Here is an 18930-nt window from a genome sequence, read left to right as displayed (position 1 = left end):
ATATAGCACCGTAGAAACTAAATATCGAAGGTAATCCAGAGTTAAAAGCGACCCACGAATCCGCAATTCGATCGATCGATCGCTAGAAAACCATTTGTCATGTAAAAAATATTTTTCTCCGCGACAACGAAATCAATCGCTTGTAATCAGTGAAAATCTCATTTGCGGAGGATAATCACGAGGACACGAGTAAAGTGAAAGAGTTGGTGTACGGTGACGGAGACAGAGACGGAGAACAGAGCGAAGAAGGGAGCAGCGAGAGAAAGACGTTGCGAAGCAGAGAAGGAACGCCTCAGTCGTGGGAGCACGCCTGCCTCTTTCGTTTCTTTTTGATCTGCTTCGGTCTCGGGATACCACCGCTGTCTCCTGCCTCAGTCGAGACTCGGTGAGCTCGAGGTGCTCCTCGGAATGGAGCCCTGCTCTCCTCGCCCTTTCCTTCCCTCCCTCAGCTCTCCCAATCTGGACCAAACAGGAAGGAAGCGAAGATTCCGTTTCGTTGGTCGTTTTGGAATTTTCGAAAATTTCGCTGCAAACATGTTATTAATATTTGTCATCTTTTTGAACGTTAAGTAATCGATTTAAAGTGCTTTCGTTAGTTTGATTCTCCAGTTCACGCGTGTGTATATATCGACAATGAGTTCGCGCTACTATCGATCGCAATGTTGGATCCCTGCTGAGTTTGTTGTTCCATCTGCTTTAATTTCAATGACGAACGATTCGGGTATTTACCGCTCAATGTCGTCCTCGTGTTTGGTTACTAACAAATAATGTTTTTTATGTCTTGAAGTGTAAGGTGCTATGTATTTCGAGAGGTGTCAGTTGGAGAGAAACACCGAATAATTTAGGTGCTGGTGCAGTGAATAATTGTTGTAAAGATTTTGTACACTTTTTAGAAAGTATTCTATTTCGATTATAGTAATTGTCGGTGATCGTTAGATAACTTGGTGTATAAATTCTACGAGTTTTAAGAACGGTAGATATCTGGCAAAATTATTTGAAACTGATATTTCGGAGCGTTTGGAACGTCAGACATAAACAATGAGGAACTACCGTGACTAACGCATCCTGAAGATAATTTTCGTATTTTTAATTGGACACGAGTCTGGACACTTGAGTTGATAAAATATTGCAAGATAATAAACGGCGTGTTTTTCACAAATTGCTTCACAATAATATGGTACGTGGAACGTGATGCATGTTTAATAGAACGGATAAAAGCCAACGTATATCAACTACTGGTGTCAGATTATTATCAAGCGGCTAGCAGATAGTATTGCGAACGCGTCCCTACTTTTACCCGTGTAAAAACTCGATTCAAAGTGGATTTTCACAACTAAACTCACAGGTTACTTTACGAAACTTGGTTTCGGCGGGAAAAAAGAGCGCCTGAATCAGTTCGTGAGACCGGATGATCCCGTAGCTGGAAGAAGGGATAATTAACCCGCGTGAAAGCGAGAGGACAAAAACGAGAAAACAGAGCGAGAAGAACTGTCGGCGCCTTTTTCCATCGAGATGCCTCTAAACAAGGTCGACGAAGAGTCCCTGAGAGCGCATCACTTGCTTCACAGGTCGTGTCGCGGTAAGGCTCACGGGAATGGCATAGCGAAACAAAGCAATCGTCGCGCGAGTATCTACTTTCCTGCTACTAGGTTCCCAAAAGACCGGAACTCCATTACTTTGGACGAAACTTCGGTCGTAGAAAACGTGGCAACAAAATTTTCTAACAGAAGAATCAATAGGACTGGTACCAGTTCTTGGGAATGCAGCGACAGCGACAGCTTGCACTCTTCCGAAGCTGGACGCGAGAACGTGTTCACGACCACAAATAACAATGATCGTCCGCCATCGGCAAATACATCTGTTCGTACCACTGTCAAGTTACCTAATGCTTCGAACACGAAGAAGAAAACTAACAGGAACCTGCACGTATCCTCCTCGTTATCGAAAACATCAACGAAATGTAATAGAAAGGAGAGCTGGGCAGACACGTTGAGGGTGAGTTCGATCGATGACAGAATCAAACGGATGGAAGAGGGTTGGGACGACAGCAACGTGATCAAGACACCTAGAGAGCGCAAGTGGAGGAGGATCACAGCGGAGATCGAGCAGAGGGTGCCTAATGGGAAGTCTGGTGACTTTAGGATCCTCGGTCTGAGAGGATCGTCGTTGAAAGGATGGAACAATGGCTCGCAGAAGAGGAACCGGAAGAACGCGGCGTTTCAAAGAAATTCGAAACCGATCGAGGACATTATCGAATGGGAGGAGATCGTGGAGATGGCTCTGGCTAAGAAGATAGGCCATGCAAAGGGGAAGAAAAGACGGAACGGCGAAGATGTGGTGGACGAGGGTTCAGATCGTCGAAGGGTCGAGGGTGAAACGGTGAACGACGCGGGGGTGTGCATGAAACGCCTCGAGGTGCTTCTGCAGAATAGACTACCGCCGCAAACAGTCGAGGTATGTCATTATCGACACGCCTTCGGAAACGAGAGTTACAGTGGCTCTGTCTCTCTTTCTCAATGCATGCTATGCGAGGGATTGGGTGAGCCGTGTATGAAAATTATGGTTGCGCAGCTATAGGGAATTCGTAGAGCCGATGAATGCGGCTATTCATGATCGGTAAATTGGATGTTTCGTTGGCGGCCGCGTGTTTCCAAGGCGTTTAACTAGGTGTATACATATCTGTGTGTGTGTGTGTGTGCCTATCTTAGAGCATTTTACACGCACGTTTCTCGAGATCGTTGTGGGAGAAGATTGGCTGGAAAAAACTGGGACATCTTGCATAATACTTTAGTTAATTACTTGTATAAATATAGTTTTAACAAATAATTTTCATACGATATTTGCCACGTATAATAGTGTGACACTTGACGTATATTTCGTATGAAAATGTTGTCCACAATATCGTGACACATATTTAGTTTACGTCCCAGATTAAAGTTTGCTCTCTTAGTAAGACACGTTATACGTTTCAACAAACTCTCCGGATTCCTTGTTCAATGCTATTTGTTGTGCAAAATCTATTATCTTGTTCTCTTATAGTTTATGTTACTGTATGTGTACATGTTATAAATGTAAAGACATAAATATATACAACGTATATTACACTGGCAGCAGATGAGTGTGTTTAACACCATTTATCTCTGTCGCAACACGTGTCTTCCTCCAAATAACTGTCAGAGCTCGTATGTAGTAATTTTTAAAATTGATACAGAAGTTTCAAGTTTGTCTCACACACGCGTCCGGTTTAATTTTATCGATTTCTTAATACTAGACCTACCAATCCTTCGTATGCAATTAATTATATTAGTTAATTACAGCAATATAAGAAAAATAAATAAACGAGTATATAATACCTATGTAAGCACATTTTTATCGTAATAAAAGTAAATATTAGCATTATCAAAAACACCTGTACCTTTTTAATAATTGCCAGGACGATAGATCTGACACCAGTTATTTTTACTGATTTCTTAGTCTCGGTGTTAGACAAAGATAAATAAAACCTAAATATAAAGATTACATACATAGATACATACGCATAGACTAAAAATACGTACCGATTTCCATCGAAATCGTCGTATACAATACATACATGTACACAGCGAACGAGTTAAACGCTCATTTCCATGCCTAATTATCGACAAGGTATAATTGACAAGGTATAATTCAGCAAATGAGACAGAAATAGAGATTAGTTGGTGCAGCATGAAACAGATAAAAGAGCAACACATTGCAAGCGTGTAATTTTCCCATTTAGGATCTTTCGTGTTCGAAGGCACGCTGTGTTCTGTTTGTTTCACGAAACAATGCGATCGTTGTACACGCTGGAGCCTGGGGCTTGATTCATGGTAATTTATTACCAGGAAGTCGTACGAGCCGTCGTTCTTACATGGTAGAATAGAACAAGTCAGTACGCTTTCTAGCAAAACGCCTGACACGACACGCGGAAATCGATATGCGTGCACCCACAGTTGCGACTCACCGCGTGATTCACGAAATTAGGGGAATTGTTATCGAACCGGCGACACTCATGCGCTGCGTGCCATGTGAAAATTAAGTTTGGCTAGGGTTTTGAAGGAAAAGAGCCGTACAATATTTTAATAAAAATGTCGAAATTTTATTTGTTAATGAAGAAGGAAGTGCGAGGAGGAGAATATGGTAAATATACCGATAACATTTATGGAAACACATAAAATTGGAATTGATCTCGCTGTTACTTCTGAATTGGTAGCTGCTACACCAGACTTTTATAAGCCTTGAATTTTAAAGTGTTCTACTTGATTAAGGTCAGGAATGTAAAGATGGTATGTAAATGGCAGTATTAGGCGTACAAAACCGGTGCTAATAACGCAGACGTTTTCAAGGATGTTGATAATTTAAACGACAGTTTCGCATTTTTTTTTACGAACATTGTCGTTCGGAATGGGACGCGTTATTGGTCGAAAATTCTTCCAGATATTTTTGTAAATTATCGATAATTCGTTAGCAGGGCGTTCCTGTTAATAAATATTTCTTGAACATTGAAAAACAACTTGCTGAATATGTGAGCGAGGAAATTTTCTGAGGAATGAAATTTGAAATTTCCATTCGAGCAAGATCCTTATTGAGGATGAAAATTCTTAATAATTTGAACTTTGTATAATCGCATAAACGAATAGTTGTGCACGATTTGAAGCATAAAAGTAATTAAGTATCAATTACGTACGTTGATACTATAAAATTTCGCATAGGTGAAACTGAAACTTTTTGCTGATTTTTGATAGATAGCTCGTAGGTTGAACTTCAAGGTTGAAATACATTTTTCTAATCAATGATGTAATTCATTTAATATGGATTCTCAAGTATGACTAGTGTTCTAATCTACACAACTCGTAGGTGAGCAAATACTTTCTTTTTGACGCGTGGTAACATCGGAAAGGGAGAGAAACATGTGCAAAATCATATAATCGAAGTTCTAGATTTACAACTTTTAGATTTCTGTTGAGACAGAAAGAATCGGCTACGCCATAGAAACAATCTGTTTTTCTTTAATTTCAATTTGTAAAATACGTTACATTCGATGAGTAGAAAATTTGTATAGAATTCTAAGGAATTTCTTTTCTTCTTTTTGTTGATGACTAGGCACGGTCCGAGGAGCATCTGGCGCAAGAACAAGCATGGCTGAGTTCCGAAAGAATTTGGTTATTACATCGAGGTGGTTTTACCCCTGCGACGAAATGTGGTCCAGCAGATCCGGACACAGGAAAGCTAAGAATTCGTTTAACCACTTCTGGCGAGGAACTTCTCGTCGACGAAGAGGACGTTGAAAAGGTATTCGTTTGATTAAATTTATTTGACATTGAGTATCAATTGTCATAATGTTAAAGTATTTAAATTCTAAGTATTTAAAACACTTAAAGTATAAAGAATTATATTCTATGTTTTCAATTTAATCTTTCATATAGAATCTTCCCGATTATACTCCTCCCGATTGCACCACCAATTACGGTAATAAAAAAAAAAAAAAAAAAAAAAAGAAGAGAAAGAAGTGAAAAGTTATTACTAGACTATGAATTTCTATGCAAATTATTTATTTTCATGAGCAAAACTAAAGAAATGGGACTTAAACGGAGGTTTGCCTTTTCCTCTAAATAATATAATAAATACCTTGAATATTTTATACATTTTTACAAGCGTATATTTCCTATAAATGCATAAACATCCGTAGTCTAGTTATTACGATGATTCGCAAGACACAGACGCAATTCTCTAACAAGTAGGTTAAATCAAACTAATCGTTTATTGCTTTTCTTCGCAGGCCAACCCTCCTCAGTTTGACAAGGCCGAGGAACTCTCGCAATTACGTTTTCTCAATGAATCTTCTGTTCTCCACACACTGAGACAACGTTATGCCAGTAATTTAATACACACGTATGCGGGAGATAGCATGATCATTATCAATCCGGTGGCGCCATTAGCGATTTACTCTGAAAAGGCAAGAGATGTTTACGCATTCCTTTATTTCTTTTTACCATCTTTTTTCCTTCTGAAAGAGGAATAAATTGAAGATTCTTGCTTTTAGTCTTTAATGGAATTTCTAATTAAAATTTATTAGTGCTTTGAAACCATCCTTCTTTTCAAGTAAGATATAAAATCTCAATTTCAATTTATTCAGAGAACGAAGACGTTACAAATCACACAAATTTTGCTAAACTACGTTGCTTATTTTTTCCTCTTTTTTTAATTTTCTTCCTTACCTTTCAGGTAGCGCATATGTTTAGAGGATGTAAAAGCGAGGATATGCCTCCTCATATCTATGCGATGGCGCAAGCAGCTTACAGAGGGATGTTAGCGACTCGACGAGATCATTCCTTAGTATTTCTTGGCCGTAGCGGATCTGGCAAAACAACAAATTTTAAACATGCTCTCCATTATCTTGTATTGGCTGCAGGCACAGTTAACAAGGTGAGTGAAAATTTATAGAATTTGATAATATTATCAGCTTACCTCTATGATAAAAATGAAAGGAAACTAAGATAAATAGGAATTCCTATTTCTTTCAATTATTACAGATTTTACAAATCATTCCACCTTTTAAAATCTGTCTATTCTGATTAATGTTAAAGATCTTGACCATTGAGAAACTCAACGCCCTATTCACAGTTTTGGAGGCTTTTGGAAATAGCAGAACACACATGAATTCCAATGCAACACGTTTTACGCAGCTCTTCAGTCTGGACTTTGATCAATCGGGCCAAATAGCATCGGCTTCTTTGCAGGTAATACAATTATGCGTTATCGCATAATCGTTTTGCTCAGCTACATATTATTTCATGAAGTGTATATCAGTTAATAATTTATATTTACCGTCGATGTGTAACATTATTTAATTCATTTTTATTTGTAGTATATTTTCTAAAAGTCAAAATGTAAATTACACGAGAGTTAGAGAATTCTTTTACTGTGGTAGTGCTATGGCTTCGGGGTGTAACGCCCTCAATAAAGGGCACAATCGATCCAATGAACACATCGATCCAATGCTCGAAAGTGGAGCATATCAAAAGAGCTTGAATTATTATTTGAAGATACATAAAAAAACTAATCTTTTTTAGCGGGTTTATGTTTTTGATCTGTATTGAAATGTTATAAAATTTTCTTGTACAATATATATATATATATATCTAATATAATTATTTATTTTAACTGTACGATAATTTTGTAAAAATATCCAAGATATATTGACCTGATTTTTATTTTGTTCGCAAGGTCCTACTTTTGGAAAAGTCGAGAATAGGCAGAAGAGCGAACGGAGACCCAACTTTCCATGCGATTTACCGTTTACTGGCAGGCGCAGAGGGTGCTCTCAGAAAGGAATTGCACCTGACCAATCTAGTCGCAGAGAACAATGTGTTCATTACACCTTTGCAGAAGCACGAGGACAAACAGCGTGCCATGGTCGAGTTTAATCGAATCGTGGCCGCTTTTAGGATTCTCGGCGTTTCTGAGTCCGACGAGAAAGTCATTTGGCTGGTTCTTGCTGGCATATATCACCTGAGCTGTGCTGGTGCGGTTAAAGCTGGCACCAGTTCGCAAAGTCGATGGCAGTTTGCAAGAGTCGAATGTGCAGAGAAGGCTGCAACGTTATTGGGTACTACCGTTGAGGAATTGAGTAGAATAGTGTTTTCTTCTAATGGAGGCGGTGCTGGTACACCGAGTACTCCGAGGCCTGCTTTACGTACACCAAGTCCTACCGAACAAAGCAAAGATATCATGGGATTAGATGCTCTGGAAGGTCTTTTGATTGGACTTTATTCAGAAGTGTTCCATTGCGTAGCTGCTCTCATCAATAGGTTTGTTCTTTTTGTGAGTAAATAGGGATAGAATGAGAGTAATGATGATAATGTCGTTCTTTATTCTTTCACAGATCCATATCATCATCTGTGCACACAGTGTCTTCTTTGTTGTTGTGTGACTCGCCAGGTTTTCAGAATCCAGCCTCTTGTGGACGACAAACAGGAGCCTGTTTCGAAGACCTGTGTCACAATTACTTGCAGGAAAGGCTGCAACTGTTGTTTCATCATACGACACTGGTGGCACCAAAGGATAGGTACATTGTAATCTAATTAATTAAGTTTATATATATATAGTGATTAATTATTGTTTTGGATCAGATACTGTAGAAGGAATATGACTTTATTCAAAATAGTTTCATATGATTACCTCAATAATGTAGGATACAATGAACAGGTTATTCTTACGTTTAAATACAAAATATTCTTTATTTTGAATTCAAAGATCGATACATATATCGATATTCGATAATCGATATTGTCATTCGATGTCGATAATCGATTAAGGCAGGTAGTTCATATTTTCTATCTGTTCCTAGGTGTCGTAAATTTAAATAAAAGTAGCGTTCCTCATAAAATATTTCAATTTTATCTTAAATTATCGAAAGAAATGGAAGATGAATCGATTGATGAATGTTTCAAACCCGTTTGTTGTTACGAAGATAGTTTGTGCTATAACATATTTTTGGTAATAATTTTTGGAATATAATTCGATAATTTTGGAATAGATGATAATAAAAAATAAAGGAATAATGCATAGATCAAATGAAATAAAGATTCTATCGCAAGGAATTTGAATCGAAGAAAATTCCATAACGAAATAAATGAAATAAAACTTAAAAATCTTTAATATAGATATATGTTGCATGTTACTACTGAACTCATTCGTGTAATTCAGGTACGTCCAAGAAGGAATTGACGTAGATTACGAAGATGACTGCGACGAAGATGGAATCGGATCACCTCAGGGTTTAATTTCGCTACTAGATCGTGGAAGTTCGCAAGGTGCAACGATGTTGCGAACTAGCCAAAGTGACCTTAGTGGAAGTAGACAAATAGAACGAAAGGGTCTTCTGTGGCTGTTAGAGGAAGAAACAGTGTGTCCTGGCGGCAGCGACGAGACATTTTTAGATCGATTGTTTTCTCATTATGGAGATAGAGGTATTTAAATACGTTTGGTTTTTTACAAATTATGATGATGAATTATAATTTTTTTTTTTATGTTATTGTACCAAAACTTCATATTATTTTTCATTTTCCGAATTAATTTTAATTAGACACTTCAGAAAATTATGGAAAATTGATTGCATTGGAAATACATATGCTAGATTATCGTAGTTAATAAACATTTCTGTACATTGCAATACATTGTTTTTACTTATCTTTTTAATTCTGTTTTTCTAAAACAGATCATCAATTATTGTTAAGAAAAGCACCTGGGAACAATCAATTTGTCTTACAACATTTATTGGGTACCAATCCTGTACTTTACACAGCAACAGGATGGCTGAAAGCAACACGAGAAAATCCTGTTACTAAAAGTGCCATTACTATACTTCAAGAAAGTACAAGGTATGTAATTTAAATGTTTTTATTTTTCTAATTGTGTTCTAATCTTACAATTCTATTAAAATCTTGATCTTATTTCTCTTTATCCTGAAACTTTATATTTTTAAGATAATATTTTATTAAAACATGTTTTGAACTGAAACGTTTATACATTTTTCAGTATAATTTTGTTTAAAATAATCAATAAATTTTTATTAACTAAAATTTCTTGATACCAGTAACTAATATTGCATTTTATATTGATATCAGGGAAGATGTGAATATGCTGTTTGTTAGTGCACGTGGAGCAGGAGTATCTGGAGCATTATGCAGTTCCATGCCTGGTTTGGAAGGTTCACAATCTTTGAGGAGAGCTTCTAGTATACGGCGAACATTCACTACCGTTAAAAGAAAAAATATATCTCTTCAGGTTAAATTCACTGTTGTAAGTACAAAAGTCATAAGAATAACATTCTTATCTACTACTCAGAAATAAGTAGTCTATGAATAATTGAGTTCTGGATAACCACATATTTATCTGGGAATATTATCATTTTCACGAGCGTATACGGACATGAAAGATAAGGTCATATGTCGTGTTACATATTATGTTATCTTCAAACGATGACTCAGTTGACATAAATTTACTATTAACTTCATAAACGAGATATGTAATGAAGCTGAAAATGTTTACTGAATTAAGATGTACATTGTTATGGTACCACTTCCTGTTTTTGTTTCTTGCTTTTATTATCAGTTTATGTGTAAAAAAGGCAAGATGCAATAACTAGTTCTCTTCTAAATTAATCATAATTTTCTATTTGACATTAATGAAGATATGATGTAATTTGTTACAGGATGGACTGATTGAAACTTTGCGGAGAACACGAGTTAAATTTGTCCATTGTATACTACCGCAACATAATGCTGGATGTACCGATAATAAAAGTTTATTGTCAGTAAAATCGAATCAAAGCGAGGACAGTGTTATTAACGTACCGCTTCTACGATCACAGGTAAAAATTCTCTTAATTGTTTTTACTTAAATTTTTAATACAAACAATTGTATTTAATGCAAAAAATTAAACAGATTAGTAATATAATAATAGCAGGGAAAATTTTGATAGCATTATGCGTATATTAATTTTATCCAGTGCAATAAATTATATCTTCTAGAATATTAGTCTCAATCTTTGATTAAAATACTAAAAAAATATTTGAATTTTTGTTACAGATTCGTGGAAGCCAAATAATCGATGCAGTTAGATTGCATAAAGTGGGATTCCCTAAGCATATAGCTTTAGGTGAATTTAGAAGACGATTCAGTTTATTGTCAAGCGATGTAAACACACGACCAGGCAGCCCTGTAGCTGATGAACGCCGTGCTGTGGAAGATATGATGCTTACCATCGACGTCGATCCAGCTTTGTATCGAGTTGGACAAAGCCAGGTAAGTCATATCTACTATTTCGCATTTTCCTCTATATTAGGCGGTAGTATGGTTCCAAAAAAATGCAAAATCCCTAAAGGGGATATCTACAAAATACCACTTTATCTGTATTGCTTTTTAAACAAGTATATGTATTTGGTATGTACTAGAAATTTGTAGGATATAAAAGATATGTCTAGATAGAATTATTTAATTTTCTATCATCTTTATAATGTGTTACAAACTGAATGAATATGAAAACATATATTTACCTATGAAGGGGTAATTTTTTAGCCAAAAATTCCAGTATTACGGCATCTTCTATAAAACTTTACATTTATGTATATATCTCATTCATATCTCAAAACTATGCACAACTTTCCATTTCGTATTTTTTAACTTTCAATTTACATGCCACTGTATTCCAGCAAGGATCGAATGTCTAGTATCATATCTTTCACTCTAGTAGAAGCACTTTCACTTTTTTCCGTACAGGTAGTAATGCTTTTACTTGATGTTCTGGTTATCAAAACAAACAAAATGGAAAGGCATATCGATTGGCGTTATTCTAACTTGTAATACCGGTCTTAAATATCACCATCAGACGGCATAGATACTTGAATTAATACCACCTTTGCTCATAAGTATTCGAAGTGCTTCCGCAATTCGATTCACCGTAGGTGGTTTGTCCGAGTGTAAGAATTTTGGTAACGTCACATACTTGAAACGAACATTCGTTTTCTCAAGGAGAATCGCTTTACGTGATTTCGGTCAACTTTCTCCACGAATTCGATTATAGTTTCGTCAGTGCACCACGGACAGAGAATCGGTATCGATGTGAATTCACTGATTAAAACGATCTTCACCGACTGGTTAAATGGACTTTTATTCTAGTAGCTCGTCTAACTAAGTGAATAACATTAATGATTTAAATATAGCTACGGCAATACTGAAAGTTTCTTAACTCTACGATTTGAGCAACACTTGATATTTTATCTCAACTGCGATACAAAAATTTGTAAAGACATTATAAATACTAGGATTCATATAATCTTACAGAAAAGAGAAAATAATAATAATAATAATGTCCAATAATTATTTCAGATGAATTTCTATTTAAAAAGATTCGAACAGTTTTTCTGTTATATCAGAATGATCAGACTGTTGCATGTAACTGCAACTGAAATGAAAATTCTTGCCACATTCTGCATATTTATGTAGAGTAACGTTTCGTAACGTAACTTAGGAAGCAAATTACGCGAACGTGGTCTGTTTTCTTTTTGTAGACGTGCATTTTAATTTGGTGATTCCATGTAATCGTAATCGTGACAAGATCTTATTTATAAATGTCATGCAAAGTTGCACACGCGTTAGCCGCAATCGCGTGTCTTTATTGGCACTTTTTATTATAGAATGGCGAAATGACATTAAAATTACCAGATCCAAACTATACTTACGTTAAGGATGGCCATTTAATGTGTTTTCTACTGGAAAATTATTAGTATGTTGTTACTTTTTAACGCGTGAAAGTAACGTTTCGATTATAGATGCGGTTTGTACATCGTAATGTGTGTTTTATCACTCTTTTTTTTTTTTTTAATTTAGACCTCTGTTTTATGTGAAATTTTTTAGAATGTCAATGAAGTTTTCAGAACATTAAAGACAATTCACACCTTTCCTTCCTTTTAACGAATATATGTAAATATTTAATAGGGAACTTCACATCAGAAATGTATATTGCAATGGAATTATTATTTAAAATCTTCTCTTATTCCTTGTATACGATCAAGTACAATTTCTCTGCAATATTTTCTGAAATAGATACCTGAATAGATTTCAATGAATTTATGCAAACTTTTGCACGTTGTATTCAGTGAAAATCGCGTTAAATTCAAAAGACCTTAGCGTCGTATTTAGAACACGAGTATGTAGTTGAAGAAATTATAGCGGGGTTAATTATAATCTGTAGGTTACAAGATTAACAAATGCATAATTCCCCTCCATAGCAACTATGATAATTTTTACTTCGGGGTATTTACATTATTTATCAGTTTCAGTTCCTCGATTAAGTTTTCAAATATTTATCAGTAGCCGCGAACTGGCGCTGCGATGTGCACCAATATGGCTCATTTGCTGCCAACTCTAATCATCGATTATCGTTGCAAGGTTAATTCCCGAAGCCGAAAAGAAGATCATTTAACCGCGAAAGTGCAAAAGGGTCGAATAACCGTGGAAAAAAAGCGACACGCGCTAGTGACTTTCTCGTGGCCCATATAGAAATCGTTGCACTCTTCGGAACCTCTCCTTGTTCGCAGAACTCGCGTTGCCCGAGGCCTTTTCGTCGCGAAAGTGTTCCACCTTGCACGTACACCTCTTCTTTTCTTTTTTATCGGGCCCGTCTGTTTTACTTCAAGACTATGCGCGTGGTCCAATTTGTTCTCCGCAACAGATTCGAGCCAACGAATTAAGGAACACGGAAGTCGAGAGGAGCACGACGTCATCGCGATATTCTAGATAACAACGAGTAATCGAACCCTTTTATTTCTCGTCCAACAGACGAGAACAATGATGTTGGTTTTGCAATTACGCTTTAGACTGCGTTAATAGAACAGGTAACGTACACGGTACGGTTTTCTAAAAAGAGTTTGAAAAATCCCAAGTAATTAAGTGTTCATTCAGGCGTAAATTGTTTAACCAGAAAACATCGCTGTTTATTTAGTTGCATTGGACAGAGAAAATAAAGAAAAGCTTTTGAAACTTGGAAAGTCGATCGAGGTTACTTGCATAATTTAGATATACGTGATATGTTAATCATTGTAATCGGTGTATGCCAAAGAAGATAATAGATATTAATTATTGTAACGAAATGTCAATAGAGAAGATTATCGAGAATTTCTTGCATACCATCTTTAATCTTCCATACATTTTATTTATAAGCTTTTCTTTTTGCTATACTTCATTATTACTGTGTACATATGTACATTACCACCATAAATACATCATTTATCAAGAATACTAAAGTACCTGCTGATGATTTCTAATAATACAAATTGAATACTTTTAGTTGTACTTAATCTCTAGTTATTCTGCGCTGCATCGTATCTTTTAATCTGAAACATGCTGAAAAATTATATTAGTAAGCTTTACTGTATATTATCACGACTGGTGTCGCATTTTTAAGTAACGTAACCATGATAGGGTTTCCTGTTGCTTCATTAATGTAGCTGTATGCGTTGATATTAAATATGTCAGTAAATGGATGTGTATGGATGAACACCAATTGGAGACAGTTAAACTACTTGAATGTACAAGTAGAAACGGTTCTCGATAGAATAAATTTAGAAAGTATATCATAAATACCGCATAATACAACGGAAGTACAGTTAAACTGGCTTTTCCAATACGGGTACCACATATGAAACTTTCGGTATAAATAAAAAATTATCGAATAGAAAATGAAGAATTTGTAGTATATTGATATTGCAATTTTATGAAAGTAAGTAGAATAAAAAGATATTAGAATTTTTTTAAATAAAAAATTCGCTATTATATTTTGGTTTATCACATTCCTTTTGCCACTATGTTGCTGTGTTTCGTGTACCGTATCGCGGATAAATGGACAAAATCATGTAACCTCGTTTTATACAATACATAATTATGTAGTAAGTTATCCAAGGCGGTTATGTTAAGTGCGTTACCCTACAAAATATTAACCGGATGAAAGAAGTGGAACGCATGACCCGCAGTTATGAAAATACAATCGATAACGAGTATACAAAAGCTGTTGGAATAGTATCGCTTCTGTTTAAACGGTCAGCTAGGAATCTCCACTCCCGAAATATCCGGACTAAGGTTTCCACGGCGGAAATGTGACCGTTGATCGTGTGTGCCTGCGATTCGTGCGTGTCTAGCATCGCAAATAATTCGCTGTTCGATTCCACCAGTCGATAGCTTGCACCACGAATAGATGCGTGGACTGATTCGTTAGAAATTAATATCGGTACCAGCGATGACTTCGATATCGCTACCAATTCCCGTTATCACGTCTCGCACTCAAATGTTTCTTATTTTCTTATTTCATGAAGGCAACCTACGATCGAAATCAAAGTATTAAAGTAACACGTTTTTCTCTTCATTGGCAACTTTTTATTTAAATTTCTATTTTAGAAATTAATGTTCATCGCTAAATAAACGAATGGTTTCGATTTCTTAAGAGAAAGATAGAGAACATTTATCGAACGCGTTGAATATAGGAATTATTATAGAAGAGTGTAATGCTTATGTAAAGATGGACAAAATTATCATTCATCGATTTGGTCAACAGATTTTTACCCAATCTTCGATCTTTATTCTAACGTGTATTTGATTTCTGTGACGCTATTAGTGTAGAGTACTCATTGTCAGTCGTTGAGTAAGTCGGTTTTCCGCGTGGTGCTAATGCCTATTGCGCGCTCGGAAATCCACCACAGCTTGGTAATAGAGAAACGCGACGAGTTTTAATTTAACTGGCTAACAGGCTAGGTCAGGTTCGCACGACAAACGCGGTAACTTGCCAGATCGTGATTGAGATCACGAAACCATTAGCGTTACTCCGTATTAATTGCTGTCAGCTATCATGTAGGTATACGAGAAACAGCTGTAAAATCTACGTGCGTAATCCGTAACTATGTTTGTCCTAATTTTTCTTTCATGCAAAGTTGCAGCTTTCTAAGCTTTACAACCTTATGGCATTATAGCTTTATCTTTAGTACTTTTGTGAGCAGAATTTGATTCTAAAACATTGACGTCCTGGAAGATTATAAACTTCCTTTTTATTTTGTGTTCCTTTTGATTTATTAATTCTTATTGTTACTGGATCTGGAATTTTTTACGTTTCTTTTCCATATTTACCTAAAACAGAGACAGTAATAGCTTATTAAAATTTTAGCTTGTGAAGTAATCAAATTCTTGTAAATTAATTTTAAATAGAGTAATTAAGTTATCAAAAATATGAAATTCTTGTCTCTAATTTTGTGCGAACAACTTCTACGTCTTGTTCTAATAATAGTTTGAGAAATACTTCCTTATAGATGCACATCCGAACCGGAAACATTGAATATTCATATGAAATCTCTCGAAAGATTCTCAAGAAAATTAAACATGTTTTCTATAGAAGCATTTCTCGTTGCGATTATGTTTCTGCATTAGTAATGGCTCTTTCATTCATTTCTGCTTATCTAAAATATCATCGATTTCTGTTATTATTCTACGAAGGTAATGAGAAAAATTATAACAAGCAAACTTACACGAGAAGTATGATCTTCTTATTAGTCAATCAAATTTCGTATAATTATACGTCGTATGAAGTTGAAATAGAAACAATACGTTAGAATATGTAGTAACGTTTAACACGAATTTAGTTAGTATACTTTGGGATCTTCGATACTCTGATACTTTTTAGTCGTAGTGTATCTGGCATTTTTCCATCATTTGACTTTCGACCGAAGTCAACTTCGAAGAAAAGCCGCTCGATGGAATGGAGTGGAATGCGTGGGATATAAATTTTCTACATCAGTTCTTTGAAGAATGCGTTGTGGATGATAGAGGATGCGTTCCTTCAAGAGAATGACGCGTGTCGTCCGTATAATTTTATATTTGTCACGAAACAGGTGCGGATATTTTATCTGAATCGTAGAATGGCGGAAAATAGTAGAACGGTGTGAAAAGAATGCGAAAAAGAAGCGAAAGTGAATGATTTTTACCAGCAAAAGATGTATCATCCAGATAGTTTTTATTTTGCCTTGAAATCTTTAAACAACGCTTTTTATTCTACATGCTCCACATTAAAAAAAGAAAAAAAAAATGAATAAAAAGGTATTACATTAAGAAAATGATTAATTCTCATCGAAGAAAATAATAAGGATTCAACAAATGGTGGAATATTTCATGATTATAAAATGATCGCAATAAGATCTCGTTGGAAAGTGACATCTGTTACGTACACCTAATGAAGAACACAAAGGTAAATGTTAGACAAGGTTTTTGAGCCTTGCAGCTATCTCTTCGCTATTACACTGACTAGATAAAATAGCTCAGATCGGATGCAGATATATCGAAGAGGTTATCGCAGTTTACAATGAATTTCTCCCACGTGGTCGTTCTTCCTTGTGGCGGAAGCGGATGCGAAGAAGCGGTTTCTTCGGCTTTTCTGTTACGTCGTGCGCTTTCGCGTGTCGAGTTCATCTCGAATTCCTCCTAACCCGTTGGTTAATTGCTACGAAAATAAAGGAGAAGGGAAGATGCGCGACTTCTTTCCTTGTATTTTCCGCTGCTTCTCGCATGGTGAACATAACGAACCCGTGTGCTAATTAATTAAACGACCACGCGGCTTTGGTCATCCGACTCTCTCTAATTCGTTGCCCGTTTAGAGATCAGTTGCCGGGTTTCATTTCGAGGAACGAAAGAAGCAAAACAGTTGGGTGAATATCATTTGCTCGGACATTAACGCGATCTTATTCTATTTTTAATAAACAAAATAAAATTGTAATTAATGTATCCGTAGCGCGTGAATATCCCTCCAAAGTAAAACAGGCTGAGACTCGACAGCCATACTCTTCCTGCATGTCTGACATTCTCTTTCTAGGAAGAAATTTCTCGGCTATCCGTACACCTTTTACGTGCGCATACTATCACTAACAATTCAGAAGTGGACAGAACGGCATCTTCGCGTTATAATATACGGTACTTTGCACGTCCAAGTTACCGATATTATGTACGTGTTTCACATTACTTTTATTCTGAATTTAAAAAACGAAAAGATTCTCTTAACCATTTTACATAGCATATTAGTTCTTTTAACGACTGTTTTAGTTTTGTAAGAGCGGTTTCTCTGTAATTAATCAGAAAATTATTTCTGCAGTGGCTTGCCATATGGATTACATGTTAGAATCTTAATTTTGAAGATAAATATCCCCATTTCGATAAGGCTGGTTTTATCAAAATCGAATCATGTATAAACGTTATACTAAATAACGCTAGAATATCAAAAAAATTGTAAGAAGGTCAATCTACGCTGCAAATACTTTGATTGAAATTTTTGTATTTTCCTCAAACGTAAGAAATATTCTAATTATAAAACAGCACAATTAAATTGAAAATCTTTCATATAAAGGAACATATAAAAGACATAAAGCTACAGCTAAAGAAATTCAGAATTTCTAGAATCTTTGTTTCATCCTCGTTCTTATTGATTCATCTGTTTAATTACCTATATAAGTTATTAGAGTTTCTAAAAAGTACTTGGGTACTTGAGAAACTGATAATAAACCTGAATAATTAATCTGTAAGCGGCTATCAACATCCTTTTTCCATGTCTTATTGCGCATCGGGCAATTATTCATAATTAATTAGAAAGTTTATATAATGTTTAAAAAATACGCGCAACAAGTCGCTGGTAAGACTGATATCAAAGTGAAACTTCGGAACGAAGTGGTTTAACTTTGACAATAAGTACGTAGCATAGTTTTAACTAGCAACGCTAATAACGTCTGACAAGATGGAAAACCACATATGCTTTGCCATACATTCGCCAGCGATTAAAAAGTGAAAAGGAATCTCGTATCTGTCGCGGCAGAAAATTTGTTAAAATTATCGTGAATATCAATGGCAAGCCACGTGGAACATCTTTCATAAAATAGACGCGAATATTTTGTTCGTGTATTTAATACGCTTTCGCTTTTCACATTGAATCTGATATCTTCTTATTTAGAACTGTTTATCTTTTTAGAGCTAATTCTTCACGCATTCTGTTTCTTTTAATAAGTGCAACCGATTAACGAGTTTAATTCTTTATTCTTGGAAAATACGTATTCGTAATTAAATTCTGAAGTCATTGAAGAAGTTCCAAGTTTCTGAAATTAGAATAATGACACATAAATAATAGTTAGGTTGATGTAATGTTTCGCTATATATTACTTACGTCTTTTTACTTGTACCATGTGTCGTGCATACAAATTTATTTACAAGTATAATATGAATATTTTTCAAACAGTTGCATAATTGTATTCCATTTTTAAAGTTAGTATAATAATTTCATCTTGTTTCGCTGTTTCAATTCTCCTCATAATTCTTCCAACTTTCTTCTTC

General features: G+C 35.6%; 1 protein-coding gene across 1 annotated transcript in view; it reads left to right on the top strand.

Annotated features, from left to right (window-relative positions):
• Nucleotides 1-18930, top strand: part of LOC139993288 (unconventional myosin-XVIIIa) — a 64975-nt gene that overhangs the window by 22979 nt on the left and 23066 nt on the right. Inside the window, exons 5-15 of the mRNA XM_072014873.1 lie at nt 5122-5310; nt 5798-5974; nt 6244-6444; nt 6606-6758; nt 7246-7829; nt 7904-8086; nt 8728-8990; nt 9239-9401; nt 9648-9822; nt 10235-10393; nt 10612-10827. Of these exons, the coding sequence (XP_071870974.1) occupies nt 5122-5310; nt 5798-5974; nt 6244-6444; nt 6606-6758; nt 7246-7829; nt 7904-8086; nt 8728-8990; nt 9239-9401; nt 9648-9822; nt 10235-10393; nt 10612-10827 (2463 nt within the window). The remainder of the gene's footprint in view (nt 1-5121; nt 5311-5797; nt 5975-6243; nt 6445-6605; nt 6759-7245; nt 7830-7903; nt 8087-8727; nt 8991-9238; nt 9402-9647; nt 9823-10234; nt 10394-10611; nt 10828-18930) is intronic.

This window comes from Bombus fervidus, chromosome 12 (assembly GCF_041682495.2).
Source record: "Bombus fervidus isolate BK054 chromosome 12, iyBomFerv1, whole genome shotgun sequence".
In the NCBI taxonomy this organism is placed as follows: Eukaryota; Metazoa; Arthropoda; class Insecta; order Hymenoptera; family Apidae; genus Bombus; species Bombus fervidus.
This window is presented reverse-complemented; position numbering and strand designations above follow the sequence as displayed.